The sequence below is a fragment of the Topomyia yanbarensis genome, chromosome 2, assembly GCF_030247195.1.
Source record: "Topomyia yanbarensis strain Yona2022 chromosome 2, ASM3024719v1, whole genome shotgun sequence".
NCBI classification, from domain to species: domain Eukaryota; kingdom Metazoa; phylum Arthropoda; class Insecta; order Diptera; family Culicidae; genus Topomyia; species Topomyia yanbarensis.
Window position 1 is genome coordinate 371,862,539 of NC_080671.1, and position 15,792 is coordinate 371,878,330.

The 15,792-nt window shown below is 41.1% G+C and overlaps 1 protein-coding gene across 3 annotated transcripts in view; it reads right to left on the bottom strand.

Annotated features, from left to right (window-relative positions):
- The window catches only part of LOC131684530 (ribosomal protein S6 kinase 2 beta), a 102,383-nt gene that overhangs the window by 81,082 nt on the left and 5,509 nt on the right, over positions 1–15,792 (bottom strand). The window contains exons 1-2 of one of the 3 annotated variants that reach the window (XM_058967490.1): positions 6,551–6,862; positions 6,274–6,356 (exon numbers count right to left, since the gene is read on the bottom strand). The exons of the other annotated variants lie outside the window; for them this stretch is intronic. Coding sequence (XP_058823473.1) covers positions 6,274–6,356; positions 6,551–6,680 — 213 coding nt within the window. The 5' untranslated portion in view covers positions 6,681–6,862. Of the gene's footprint in view, positions 1–6,273; positions 6,357–6,550; positions 6,863–15,792 lie in introns of those variants that run through there. 3 annotated transcript variants of the gene reach the window in all.

Consider the following 15,792-nt stretch of genomic DNA (forward strand, 5'->3'; position numbering starts at 1 on the left):
TTCTTATCCCGGGTCCAAACCCCCCGGCTCCTGTGCTGCTATTCATTTTTTAACCATCCGTAAAGAAAACAATAGAGCCTGAACGTAGATTTGGCCCACCTGTTTCCAACATGTCTGCTTGTTACAGTCACATTATAGGGAATTTCTTGGTTTGCCTTCGTCTGCATCCAGTCTATTATTGAATGTGAAATAGGATTTATATTGAATTTTTAGAGGATCGTTATATGTCCTGTCATATCTCCTTCTACCATTTTTGTAGATCGAGTTAATTGCAAGGCACTTTTTTCTGCCTGCAATTCCACGAACTGATGAAGCAGTAGGAGTTTTAGAAGAGCATTCAGGGCCACGGAAGGTGTGCTCCGGATCACCCCAGTTGTTGCAATACAAGCTAGTCTTTGCAGTTTGTTCAATTTTTTTCTGAGCGGTCACCTCTTTAGTTTTAGGCCACCATATTAATGAAGCATAAGTTATTCTAGGCCTTACTATTGTCGTATAAATCCATTGAATCATTTTAGGCCGAAGGCCCCATTTTTTACCGTAAGTTCTTTTGCAGACCCAGAAGGCATTTGTAGCTTTACTAATTACCTGTTCCAGGTGTAAGTTCCAATTGAGCTTGCTGTCCAAAATAACACCGAGATATGTAACTTCTTTTGAGAATTCCATTAGAACTCCATCTAGAGCTAAATGTATTAATGAAACGGCCCTTCGTCTAGTAAATGGAACTATTGCTGTTTTTGAAGGATTAATGTTAAGATGGAGATATTTGCACCATTTAAGTGTAAAATTTAGTGCCGCTTGCAGTCGACTGGAAATTGTGCTTTCGTACTTCCCACGCACGATGATGCAGACGTCATCAGCAAAACCAATTACCTCGAAACCGAGACCCTCTAGTTTACACAGGAGATCGTCGACTACTAAAGACCACAATAAGGGCGATAAAACTCCTCCTTGAGGACAGCCCTTCTGTGATCTGATTACTAATCTTTCCTCTCCTAAATCAGCTGAGATCTCTCGGGTAGCGAGCATTGCCTCAATCCAATCGATAGTACATTTATCAAGGCTTCTATTTTCCATAGCTGTCCGCATGGAACCATATGAAGCATTATCAAATGCCCCTTCTATATCAAGAAAGGCTGCTAGACATAACTCATTGAATTGAAATAATTTTTCGATTTTGTTTACTAACAAATGCAATGCTGTTACAGTTGATTTCCCACTTTGGTAAGCAAATTGAATTTTGCTTAGAGGAAATCGCTTGAGACACGTAGACTTTATAAAGTTATCAAAGATTTTTTCCATTGTTTTAAGTAATACTGAAGATATGCTAATTGGACGAAAAGCTTTGGGGGACCTTTTGTTTCTTTTTTCCAGCTTTTGGAATCAAAGTTACCCGTACCTGTCTCCAGGCTTTTGGAATATAGCCTAGAGTAATACTGGCTCTAAATAATTCAGTTATGTATGTATGTACTTATTGTCTCTTTCCCTTGTTGAAGAAGTGCCGGAAATATTTCATCCTTCCCCGCAGCTTTGAATGGCTGGAAAGAACCCAGTGCCCATTCGACTCTAGATCGAGTAATGATTTCACTGACTTTAGCATAGGCATTCGCGGACCAATCTTGTGTTGGACCTACTCTATTCGATACCAGATGATCTTCCTCAGAGATAGAAATCGAACCCGGGAAATGAGTTTTCATCATAACTTCCAATGTTTCAGAGGAGTCTTTTCTAAGAATCCCATCTTCATTTTTAAGTCTACCTAAACCATTTGAAAGGTCCTTTGATAGCACTTTATGTAACCTAGCAACTACCGGAGCACTTTCAATTTTTTCGCAAGTGCGTTTCCAGTCTTTACGTTTAGCCTTCCTAATATTTTTGCTATAATCCGTTAGGGCCCTTTTGTAATCATCCCAGGCTCCTGTGGCTTTTGCTCTATTGAACAACCTACCGACGTTTTTTCTTAATACTGATAGGTCTTTATTCCACCAAGAAACATCTCTATTTGAAAATTGCTTTCTTATAGGACAACTAGCTTTGTAGGAATCCACAATATTCTTTATAATTTGGTTTGAAGCATGTTCTAATTGCTCAACAGTTTTGATTTCGCTACTTTGAATGAAGGTATGATCCCTGAGATGAAAACGATAAAGGTCCGCTCTTGCTCCTTTCGATCTTTTGCTTCTTGTACTGCTTTCTCTTCACGTTGTTATTTTTCCTGAGCTCAACGAATACTTTGCTGATGAAAACTGAAGGAGGATGACAATTTTCTTAGTTTTTCTTTGCTTTGCATGGAAGCTCGGAAGGTACTCTGGAAAAGGACACTATGAACACATTTTCATCATTAGAAACCGGCAATGGCCCATCGCGTTCAAGCTGGGAGACGATTCTGGAGGATCATTCTCAGTCGTATTTTCTGCTAGAATGTTAGATTCAATTCAAATTTCACAAATGACCGAATTTACTGCCCTGGTCAGCCACAGTATCATTTCATATATTTCTTGTTTTCGGCGTTTTTAGGAACGTGTCCTGCGGATCACATTTGTTATCTGTTTATAGCTCCAGTGGATCGCGTTTAGGCTTGAGATATTATTATCACTGTTTGCGTCCCATTAGCTAGCTCAGACACCGCCAGACTTTGGTGGAGAATAGAGCTCTGGAGAGGCATATTGAAGTCTGCCCTCAAAGCCTATGCAGATGGTAACGGTAAATCCAGCCGTAGATGAGTCCATTGGTAGGTTTTGGGACTGTGGCGGTGATCACGATACTGTTAGGGATTTTGTGACGGCGAAGTTGTTAACGTATCCAACTAGAAACTGGGAGATCGCAGGTTTGATTCCTGCTTAAGGATATATCTTTTCTCAGTGTGTCCAATACAAGGTGAATTGTCACAGTTCCGGTCATTCTTTCTCTCTCTATTTTCAGGTTCCTAAAAACCCAGACTCATTACTGGCATGGGTATTGAGAAGAAGGACCGATATAGTAGTGGAACAATAATTTTTTTTCCTCGCCACAAGTCAAATAAGTTTTAATCCGCCACATTTCCTCTCCAGATTGCGTCATTCTCAGCCTTCTCGAACTCAATCATCTGCTTAAATGTCAAGCGGCCCTCAAACGCTTTCAAAATTTCGACATGACATGACCGACATTAGAGAGAAGCGATCTATAATCCACCGCATCTGGATTCCATGGATAAATTCCACTTTTTCGAAATACATTATCAATCGCTGGGTTCCAAGGCTTGCTTCATAATTAAACGTATTGCCGCCTTGTGTATTGTTCGAACTCCACGTCAACCGCGTTCTTCGAGGATTATGTTTTCCCTATGTACTTCTTTAGTGGTCCGAAAAAACTAACGTCAAGTGGTTGAGTTAGATGCTAGGAATTTGGAAACAAAGTTATCGATATGATTTGGTTGCGGCAATAAAAATCCGTGCCCAGTAAAGTTATACGACTCATGATGCCCATCAACAAACAAGAGAACAGGGAATGTATTGTTCTGTTTTTTTAACCAGGAAATAAAAATATTCCTCCAATAATCATGGAAAGCTGCTCCGATCATCCAACCAGTTTCAGTTATCCCAATACCGTAGTCTTCAGGAACACTCCGAGTAATTTCTTCCGAAAGCCGACTTTTGTATGGAAATCAAATTAAAGGTGGTATTTCAGCTGCATTTCCTGCCAACAGAACTGTAAACTTTTCTTCATCACTGTTTCCAAATACAGACCAGATATGCTTAATATTCTTCGAAGCCAAGTATTTTTTGATTCGCACAACCAATTGAAAGGCAGGCGGATCCAAGGTGAAAATTTGTTGCGACAATAGCAACAGATGTTCCATTCCCTCGCCTGTGAGTTGATTAAGCACTTCTTGGAACCACTTCCTTAGCTGACACTCCGTGCTGCCGCTCGGTGTTTTCCAAACACATTGGATTTCCTGACGGAGATTGGAGGGTGTCTTTTGACATCCATTTTTCCGGGAATTCCATTTTTGAACGGAGTTTTCAGCTTCGTCTGCCGGGCATACTGTCCCACATCGATCCGCAGCTTTTAGATTGTGATTAGAAGATCCAAAGGAGCAGAATTCTTAATCCATTCCAGATCACGTTTGGTTTACGGCGATAATACCGGTGATCCACCAGGTTTCGATCCGGCAGTATATTTGCAATTAATTCTATCTTAAATAGTCGGTGCTGGAACACGGAATACCCGGCTCACCATTCTCACTGGTAATCCACGCCGAGCAGCATTGAGTGCTTTCTCCGAATCATCCTCAGAATAGCGTTGCTTCTGGAATTTCTTCTGGCTCATCCTGTGTAAAATTAAAGGAATTGCCATTAATGTTATTCAAAAACGGTGAATGGAGACCATAGATTTCAGAATGATCCAGTCGCCGTGCATTTTTATTGGGGTTGAAATGTAAATAAAACATGTATAAATACACGTGTTACTACGTATTACTAAAAAACAAACCTTAACCTTCAATTGACTGATGTTTTTGAGGAAAACGTCACTAAAACTTTTATATTTCAATCTAAAACCTTATAGACGTTAAAACTACTATTTTAAAGGGCGAAAACGAAATTATTGCGACACCGAAAATGTCATGCCAATTTTCTTATAATGTTTAAAATCAAACCAAAATTTTAGGGTAGTTTTATACATATATTTACTTCAAAAATCAAAAGAAAAGTTAATCGATGGAGCCTTAAGTGTAAAATTGAACGCATTTTCGCTTGATGCCCTCCATCAAAGTCTTTACAGTGTCATCCGGTACCAGTTTCTCAGTTTTTTTTCCATTTTCTTAACATGTCCTTCTAGTCTTTGACTGTCTTCTTGCTCTTCCAAAGCTCCCGCTTCATCATTGCCCAGTACTGCTCCACCGGGCGCAGCTCCGGACAGTTTGGCGGATTGATGTCCTTTGGAACAAAATGGACAGAATTGGCCTCATACCACTCCAGCACACTTTTAGAATAGTGGCACGACGCCAAATCTGTCAAAAATAGCGGAGCTTCGTCGTGCTGCTGCAAGAACGGCAAAAGGCGCTTCTCGAGGCACTCAGATTTGTAGATCTCGCCATTTACTGTACCCTTTGTCACGAAAGGCTCACTCCTCAGTCCGCAAGAGCAGATGGCCTGCCAAATGAGATATTTAGAGGCGAACTTCGACATTTTCTTCTTCTTAAATTTGTCGTCCACATAGAACTTGCTCTTGTCGGTGAAAAACTCCAACCCCGGAATTTGCTTAAAATCGGCTTTTATAGACGTTTCGTCGCCCATCACACAGCAGCCATATTTTGTCAGCATCTTCTCGTAGAGCTTCCGTGCCCGAGTTTTAGCCGTCGATTGTTGCCGCTCATCGCGGTTTGGGATGTTCTGTACCTTGTATGTATGTAGTCCAGCTCTCTTCTTTGCATTCTGGACGTAGCTCTGCGACATGCCGATCTTTTTAGCCAAATCGCGGCTTGAGACGTTGGGATTTGCTTTAATCATCCGGTTCACCTTTCCCTCCGTCTTTTTGTTCTCCGGTCCCGGTTTTCTTCCAGCTCCTTTGCCGTGGTCCAACGTCAACCGCTCTTGGAACCGCTTCAATACTCTGGAGACGGTTGAATGGTGAATGTTCAACATTTTTCCCAACTGCCGGTGCGACAGGTCAGGAAATTCCAGGTGTTTGGAAAGAATTTGTTCTCTCGACTGTCGTTGGTTCACCTACATTTTCGTTGAATCGAAGAACACGACTTCGAGTTTGACAGCATGTAAACAATACACATCAATGAGAAAGTGTGCAAAATTTGGTTGATTTTTACCCAATGGTACAAAAGTTATGCCCTGTTGAATGTGTCGCAATAATTTCGTGTTCGCCCTTTACTTGAAATGCTGTTAAAAAGCTGTTTGACTTAAGAAGTAAACAATATTAAATGTCAAAACAGAACTAGAAACAAGTTTATCATCACCAGTCCAACTCAATGACAATTCTTTTGTTATAGTTTAGTGGTGCACACGCAAAAATTAAGTAATTTTCATTATTTCAAAAAATAATCAAAAATAAACTTCTATAGCATGCATGAAACGCGCACGGAAACTGGTGACTTGACGGTACTTCCTTGTACCTAAACCTCTTTGAGACGGGTCCAGCAGGTTGGTTGAAAAACTACGCTGTTTTCAAAGATGAGGTTGAGTTTTTTTATATAATTCACTGACAGTGAGAGATAGTGCTAGAACGCTTGAAAGTTCCGTCCATTGTGCACTGCTCTCTATCTAGTTAGATTTTGAAACTTACCTCCGATTGACTAGCAACTGTATCCTGTATGTAGTAATATAGGCACATGCAATCATATATAATTTCTCCGCGAAATTTGGATCCTATTTTGAATTTTATATTTTTCAATTTTTCGTACCAACTGAAACACATTCTGTCGAAAGCACTTCAATATTTACATACATTATAATATCGATTTTCTACGTTTAGGTGCACACAGATGCAGTAACTATTGTCATTTCACGAGCATTATCCAAGCATGGTTTTGACGAACAAGATTAATCACCTATAGATTTACCATCTAGTGAAAACGTTCCCAACATAAGACACTTGACATCAAACACAATATGTGCCAAAAGCTGAATAAGAAGATCCGGTATACCCGATAACGCCTTCTTTCGCAATGGACAAACTATTAACTCACTCATCAGTTCAATGGAAAACAACCGGCTCGACACGGCATCACGAAGTAACAACACGCCAATGTTGACAACAAACTACTCACTACGGGAAATTTCGCTCGAAAAGAGCTAAACAAAACACGCACTTGTCGAGCGGCGACAGAGACGGAAACGCCAACAACATCCTGCGACGAACGCGTCATCGTAACTGCGGCAAATAGGTACAGCAAAACTCAGAGACATACTGCACTTGTAATCACTAGCCCAGCTAGAGCATGGACGGCGATGACACTTCAATAGTAAGGCGAACAAAATGAACTCCAGTCGAGGGCAAGCGACCTGACGAAGGCCACGCGAAATCCCCCTTAAAAGAAAACCCACGCGCCTGTTACGGAAAGACATCGCGCGACTCCACCATAATTTTTCAATGAACCTGTGCAAAAGTAATAAAAAGGACAATCGAAACGATGTGATTATTTATTGAAAAATTAAAACAGAAACCCATATTGCCCATTGAAATATCTCATAAAGCCCTTGGTGCAAGACACCAAAACGCAATCCAACTTCAAGTGTTTACTCCTCTTCAAGCGTCTGCTGGGAAACTACCCAACCCATCCCATGAAATGGGAGCAAGCAGCAAGCGACTCTCCGATCTCGGTATTACGATACAGCGACAGCCCGCATGCAGCAGTCCATGACAAGGGCTGAAGGCTATTGGTGATGAACGCACCAGCATCAGCAGAGCAGCCTCCAGGGCCCGGTTTGCGTGGGAAGAATTTTTTTTTGCAGGGGCATGAACCGAAACCAAGTACGAAGAGAAAAAAATCAATATACCTCTCCCAACCAAGGGAAAACTGAAACTCCCACACTTTCCACCCACGTAACCAGCGATGCGCTTCCGTGCGACCATATTACGGTGATACCACGATTATAAGTAACTACGTTACGGTTTCGCGGTTCCAAGGCGACGACGAAAGCTCGTGCCAATTATTTCATCGTGATTATAAGTATAATCAGTAGTATGAAGGCATAATCATAACAAACTGAAAGAAAATAGACTCATCAAATCATCCAGAAATTGATGAACTATAATAAGAAAGTGATCAGGATAAAAAAGATTTCATTCAATCAACATTACATAACATGAATATTTTTACCGCAACTGCTGGCAGCAGTGGTTGTTCCAGTTGCAAGGGATTCATAATTGCGAAGCACTTTACAACGCATCCGTCCGTCTGTCGGCACAATCCGCACATGTAGTGCACTATATCGCTGCTTCTCGTATTGCTGCTAGTTGGTTGGTCGATGTCAACACTTTGCAAATATCAACAGATACACGAACATATGGTTCGAAACTGTCACTCGACAAACGAGCGAACCAAAATTATGATTAGATAAGTAGGTAGGTACTGGTGGACTGTGCTGCCAAGCAACCCGCTGCGTTGGATGGAATGGACGTCGTTCGAACTGGCAGAAATAATTAGTGTATGACAAACTGATTTCTAGGCGAACAACAGGCGAAAGCTGAAGAAAAATTATGATACACGCCATCTAACTTGAAGAGAGATGACTTTTCTATAACAGACGGAGAACAAAGGAGACCTAATGCGTTTCCAAAGAAACCTACACGATAGTGGGAACAGACACAGATGCACTCATGTCTCTTGTTAGGTGTTTTTACGCGGTTTTTCTACGATCAACGAATCAAAAAAAAAATTTGAGAAAAATAAGAAGAAATACTACGCTTTTTCACAAAAAAGCATTGAGATCGTAATACATACATGGAATACACATCTAGAGATATACTTTTTTTAGTTCTGTTCTTCTCTTGATAAATGTCGAGTAATTTGAATCGATTTATTGTTTTATGATCTTTATGACCACCGGAAAATTGTGCATTTCAACTACCTTTAAGCAGTCCTTTTGTGAAGTGTTACATATTTTTCGTGCTATCTATTTTGGTGTCCAGTCGCCGGCGAATTTATTGAATTTACGATTTATGAAATTTACGATATATCATGATTTAGTTCCAGAAATACTAAACCTTGAATTCACGAATCTAATTGTATTTCTAAAACAATAGTTCACAACAAAAATATACACGAGTTGCATTCGAATCTTTGTCACGATTTGTGATTTTTAGTCACGAGTATTGTGATTCATGTTTAAAATTTCACGATCTTAGTTACAATTTTCGTAAGTTAAGTGCACGTTATCGTGATATGTTATTCTTGAACATACTTTAGACATTTGACTTACTTTAGAATTTTTTTTTTTTTTTTTTTCGAGAGTTGTCCTACTGGAGCTGTAGAGCTAGGTTCTCGGAAGGGCTCCCCGTCAGAATCACATACTACAATTTGCAGACGAGACAGGCAATGTCGCCCAATAAAACACTGCAATAGGCCAATTGTAGCGGGCCGTGATTCTGAATGTGATATTCATTGTACGGTTCAGGCATGTGCGGGCGTAGGGAATCGCGTGTATCATCGCGAAGGGCTCGAACATTTGTACGTTAATGTGCTCGATCGCGTGTGCGTTTGTATGTCGCGTGTGCTAACGTGTAACTTCGCGTGCATAAATTCTATTTCATAACCGTGTGCCTTTCGCATATTCGCGTGTGTTCTAGAATAATCGCGCGCGGACCGTGAATCTGATACTTAATTTTTTGTGTACGGTTCAGATTCCAGAAGGAAGTGGGTTCTTCCATATCATTAGAGTTCCCAATCATGTCGTCGTAGAACGCGTGGTCTAGTGGATATGAGCTTTATTTTTTTTTTTGATTGGTCCAACTGAATGTATAGACCTAAATTGCTAGAATGAAGGTTAAAGATTTCCGGACGTGACCGATTCATGATCGCGCATTTGCGGGTTGGCGTTTGAGATCGCGTTTGTAACTTCGTAAGTACTAAAACGTTCACACAATTGCCGCAGTGTTATCAAGTTTACGCGATCGCGGGCATAGGTGTGCGTAGATGATCGCGAAGGGCTTAAGCGTTCGTATGTTGACGTGTTTGTCGCGTGTATGTGACTTCGCATGTATAAATTCGATTTTGAAACCCTGCGGCGATTCATATATTCGCGGACCGTCATTCTGATCTTTAGTTTTCGGTGTACGGATCACATTCTGACAGGGAGAGAGTTACCCCATATCACTAGAGTTTCCGGTCATGTCGCCATGGAACGTTTTGTCTAGTGGATATGGTAGTTATTTTTCAATTTTATTATTTTTTTAATAATTAACAAGGACCTAGATTGTTTGTACCGAGGATAGATACTTCCGGACGATCCCGATTCATGATGGCGCGAGCGCGGGAGTTTGTAGGTTGACACTTGAGATCGTGTTGGTAAGTTTATGAGTGCTGAGATTTTCACCTTATCACCGGGGTGTAATCATGTTTGCGAGTTCGTGGGCGTATGTTGCTTGGAAAATCGCGAGGGGCTCTAACGTTTGTGCGCTGACGTGATTTTGTAACGTATGTTCTTGAATGGTTGCGCGAACCGTGAGTCTGATATTAAATTTTCAGTGCGCGGTTTGAATTCTGGCAGAGAGTGGGATCGTTTATATCGATAGGGTTCCCGGTCATGTCGCCATGAGACGTGTTGTCTAATAGGTATGGGCGTATTTTCTTAAATGGTCCAGCTGAAGGCATGGACCTAGGCTTCTAGGATCAAGGATAGACTTTCGGACATGACCGATTCGTAATCGCGTGCACGATGGCATTTTTGTAGGTTCCCGCTGAGACCGCGTTTGAGAATGTGTGAGTGTTAAGACGTTCACTATCACCATCTTTGTTGACCCAGCTGAAGGCGGGTGTAGAATGGCAGTATAGGACTCGAAAAGAAGAAATAAAAGACAATATATGAGAGACGTAATAGATTAGATAGGTACAAAATACAGCTGAAGTTATGATCATCACATGAGACATACATTAGTACTTCAAACACTACTAATACTTGAATAGCCAATCACCACACATAGCACATCCTTTCTCAATTATCTATTTGTTACTGGTTGATTGTTGGTTATGAGCTGGTGAATAGAGGAAAGGTATAGAACAGACAAAAGGCTCATATCAGCCCTCCCGGCCTCCCCGACACACCACTATCGAGGCGTATTGTAATCAACATCTTGAAGCGGGCTTCTTATATAAATCAAATCCTCAGTAGTCATAATGTTTGGTGGAATATTAACATGAGAACTAATTAACCTCTAGTAGTAGAACTTGGTGCAAATAAAAACTAAAAAGAGCGAAGGTCCTTATATTTAGATAACTCTATTGAATATATTGTGGCTTGATGATGTTTACAATACCGTCAATCCCATCAACCTGCGAGAGGGCATTTGACTTACTTTAGAATTTTATATCAATAATTCTATCATGATATTCGTATTATCACTTCAGCTTATCGTGATGATTTTTTACTCCGAGTAACGTTACAATATGAACTGAATCATAAAAGTGTGACTGATTCTTGTTCGTGTTTTATGAACTATATCACGAACACGATCAGTGGCTCTATAATGTATCTTTGATGCTCAGCGCAGTTTGGGTTCTCTGTCCGGACATCCCTATCAAATGAATGTGTTTGAGGAACTAATAGTTTTTTTATATCTACCGCTCGTACCTATTAAGCTATCAGCAGACGAGACAACAGGACACACGCCACATAAAATATTCAACATGGATTTTGTGTTAGATATTCCAACGTTGTTGCTGTTATCGCGTTGGAATATCCAGAACAAAATCCACAGTGAATATTTTCTGTGCCGTGTGTCCTGTTGCCTCGTCTGCAAACAGCTTTACTGGTCACTAGAAGCAGGACACCAGTTCACGAATACATGAATAATATTTTATGACTTTCACGGACTCGCATGGCCAGTCATGACAATTGTGCTAGAAATCATGGTACAGTTCACGAATACATGAATAATATTCCACAATTTAATTAACTATCTCATGAGCACAAATGGCAAGTCGTGACTAATACGCTAAGAATCATGAACCAGCTCACGTATCCATGAATATTTTATGGTTTTGTGTACTTTTTCACGAGCACGGATCGTGACTAATATATTAGGAGTCATGAATTTGTTCACGGGGATTGAAATGATTCATGAATAATATTCCGGTTATTTTGATTTTGTGAACTAATTCACAATCACGAAAAACATATCATTATCAAGCGGTAACAAATCATGAATCAGTTCACGTCGTATAGTCGGACTCTGAACACTATTCAAATCTATGAACAAAGTCACGAGTCGACCGTTGGATTTATGAATAATATTCAAATAGTTGTGTGCTAGTTCATGTACAGAAAATCGATTTGGTAATGACATGGCGGAAACCGTGACTGAAGTTCGCAAGACAAAAATAAATACCTCTACTAATAAAATCGTTATGCAAGCGTTGATGAAGAGAAATTAAACGTAATTATAAAACACGTGATTTCTTTTCATGGTCATGTTTTCGTAACGTAAAATTCCAGAATTCATGGAACCGCGCACGATTTTGGGTAAATTTTTTCCGTGCTCCAAAAACCACACTACGACCCTGTTAGTTATATTCAGATTTATTCACAATAAATGGTGGATAGATGAATAAACAACGAACAAGACAAAGACATCAAATTAAACAAAATAATGAAAATTATTGCAAACTTTTTTTTGTCGTTTTCTCAGTTTTATAGAAACACAAGTGGAACATATATGTGGTCATGGGTAGTAATGCAGGCAATGATCGCGGAGTAAGGATCAAATATCCACAAGAAGACAACCAAATGCCGTACCGTGGTGAGAATTGAAGTCTCCCCGCTACCAGGAGGTGGTTCACAATATCTGTTGCCGGTTTCGAACCTAGACTTAACCAGTTCTGCATTGAGTTGTATTTCTGATTAAAATGAGATTTTGGTTTCCTTAAAGGGCGGGAAACTCTTTGTTTCATCTCAAGACCAGGAGCTATTCTGTTCGACTTCAAATGCTTAGCGCCAACTGATTTCATGAACACAATGTTCAAAATTTGCGACTGGAATTTACATGAAATGAACGACATGAATTAATTTCGGTCGAATCTTTTGGACATCGTTTTTTTTCTCGATATTTTGACAAACTTCCAACCATCGGAAATAAATATAACGTCTTGTAAAGAAACAAATATTCCAATATGCAAAAATTCCCAAATGGAAAATATTGGACAAGGTCAAATTTGTGTGTACAAGGACACACAACCTAACATGAAGTGTGATTTTTTAGTGCTTCGAATTCTCCTCGTCAGTAACTAGCACCAACTGGGTGGCTAGTCAGGCGATGTATCTAAACTAGTACCCAAATTAGCACCAGTTAGACGTTAAAATCCAAAAAGCCACACGTCTTGCGTGAACACTAAACAACTGCCTTATACCAAGTGATGTGTCGAAATGTTCCCCGATTCCAACTCTCCGTTAATTGCGTCGTATCTGCACCAGATGCCACTCCTCTTGCCAGCGAACCGCTGCTGTTTACGTGAGGCACCTAGTCCAGCTATATTGCATACATCCCACGTAATCTCGTCTCTTCGGTCACCAGGACGCACACTTGCCGCCAGTCGTGAGGAAGCCCTTAGTCCCCCCATCACAGTCGAGCCATTCCTGCCAGCGACCTACAGCCGTCCCGGTCATGTGGTGGAGTTGGGACGAGGGGTTTTCCGCAAACCTACCTCAGGCAAGTGCAATGCATCTGTGAGCTCTTCCTTGCTTCAAGGCTCTTCGATTTCCAGCCTTGGTCAACGACGGGATAAGCTGCTGTTATACCACCAAAATGTTGGTGGTATCAACTCAATCGTCGAGCAATACCGGCTTGCAATATCCGATAAGAATTTTGACATAATTATCTTCGTCGAAACGTGGTTGAACGATGCACGCTTTCCAGTCAGGTGTTCGGTACTGGATACGAGGTGTTTCGTTGCGACCGGAGCCCTAGCAATAGCTGAAAATCCACCGCAGGCGGCGTATTAGTAGCAGTTAATACCAGTTTGAAGGCAAAAATTGTCGAGAATATTTCTTGGGCTTGCCTAGAGCAGGTTTGGCAGCTTGGCGACCGTGAGTTGTACTTGTGTGCGTTGTATGTTCCACCCGACCGCGCTCGTGATATCGAATATGTTGAAGCACACTGCAGCTCACCTTTTACTATCCTCGAAGACGCTAACGCAGTTGATGAGATCATGGTACTAGGAGATTTTAATCTTCGTAGCATTTCATGGAAGTCTTCCCGCAACGGATTCCTTTATCCGGATTCGGACCACTCCGTACTCCACCCAGGTACAGTGAGGCTACTTGACAGCTACAGCTCAGCCACGTTACTACAAATCATTTCTATTGCCGATGAAAATAGCAGCCATCTCGATCTTTGTTTTGCCAGCGATCAGGTTTCCGCCACATCAATAGTGATGGCGCCCTCTCCTCTAGTAAAACCAGTGATGCATCATCCTCCATTGATCGCTACGATTGATAACACTGTGGTGCACGATTTCGATATTTCACCACTTTCTATCACCTACGATTTCCGTAAAGCCGACCATCGCAGTATCGAAGACCTTTTTTCCACCATCAATTGGGAAAATATTTTGGACCTCGAAGATGTCGAATCCACAGTTCAAACTATTTCCAACGGCGTACGTTATTGACAGGTACGTTCCGAAGAAAGTTCACCATCGACAAACCGGCCCCCCATGGCAAACGAATACATTGTGACGGTTGAAGTCTATCAAGAGAGCTGCCCTGCGGACGTTTACCAAGTATCGTACAATATCACTCAGAAACTATTACCTCAGTCTCAACCATGCGTACAAACGAGCCAGTCAAAACTGTTTCTATCGATATCAGCAAAATATTCAGCGTAATCTCAAGTCACATCCGAAACGTTTCTGGAAATATGGGAACGAGCAGTGCAAGGAATCTGGACTGCCGTCGTCTATGACTTTCAAAGGTAACACAGCTTCCACATTACGAGATATATGTGCAATTTATTTTCGGAAAAATTTGCGAATGTGTTCACAGATGAGGAATTAAGTATTGAGACTCGCCGCTAGCAGAGTTTCGATGTCAATGCAACGATGATTACCAGAGCTTCTTCTCCACTTAAGTCATCCTTCAGTCCGGGACCCGACGGGTTCCACTCCGGTTTTCTGATATGGCACATCGAGGTTTTGGTTAATCCGCTTCTTCACTTCTTTCGAACATCTATTGACAGAGGTATTTTTCCATCTTGCTGGAAATCAGTCAGTTTACACCGACTTTTCTGCCGCTTTTGACAAGATAAACCACGATATCGCAATAGCAAAAATGGAGAGATTTGGAATAAATGGTAGTATTTTGCAATGGTTTCGATTCTACCTCACTGACCGAGAGATAGCGGATGTCATAGGAGAATACCAGGCCCCTACATTCACTTCCATATCTGGAATACCTCAAGGAAGCCACTTGGGACCGTTGATGTTTCTGATATACTTCAATGATTTACATCTAATTTTGAAGACTCCACGATTATCCTTCGCGGATTGCTAATTCGTTCAATTGAAGATTGAGTTCTCCAACAGCAGCTTCAAGTCTGATTAGTGCAATACGAACCGCATGTATGTAAACCCGAAGAAGTGCCGGGTAATATCTTTTTCACGGAAGAAGGATTCGATTTATTTCAACTACCGTCTACTAGAAACAGAAATCGAACGTGTCAGTCACGTGAAGGATATGGGAGTGATTCTGAATTCTCAACTTACGTTTAAACAACGCGTCTCGAGCACTGGGATGCATATTAAGGATAGCCAAAAACTGTACGGATGTTTATTGTCTCAAATCGCTGTACTGCTCTTTATCCCGATCAATTCTAGAATATTGCCCTGAAGTGTGGAGCCCGAACTATAATAATGGCGTTGAAAGAATTGAAAGTGTGCAGCGTCGCTTTTTACGTTTCGCGTTCCGTAGATTGCCGTGGAGATATCCTGTCCGACTACCTAGCTATGAAAACCGATGTCAGCTGATTCAACTAGAGCCCCTACATGTTCGAAGGAATACCACAAGAGCTTTGTTCATCGCTGCCACTCTGCAAGGCCGTATAGACGCCCCAGCTATTTTGGAACAAATCAACATAAACGTCTCACCTCGA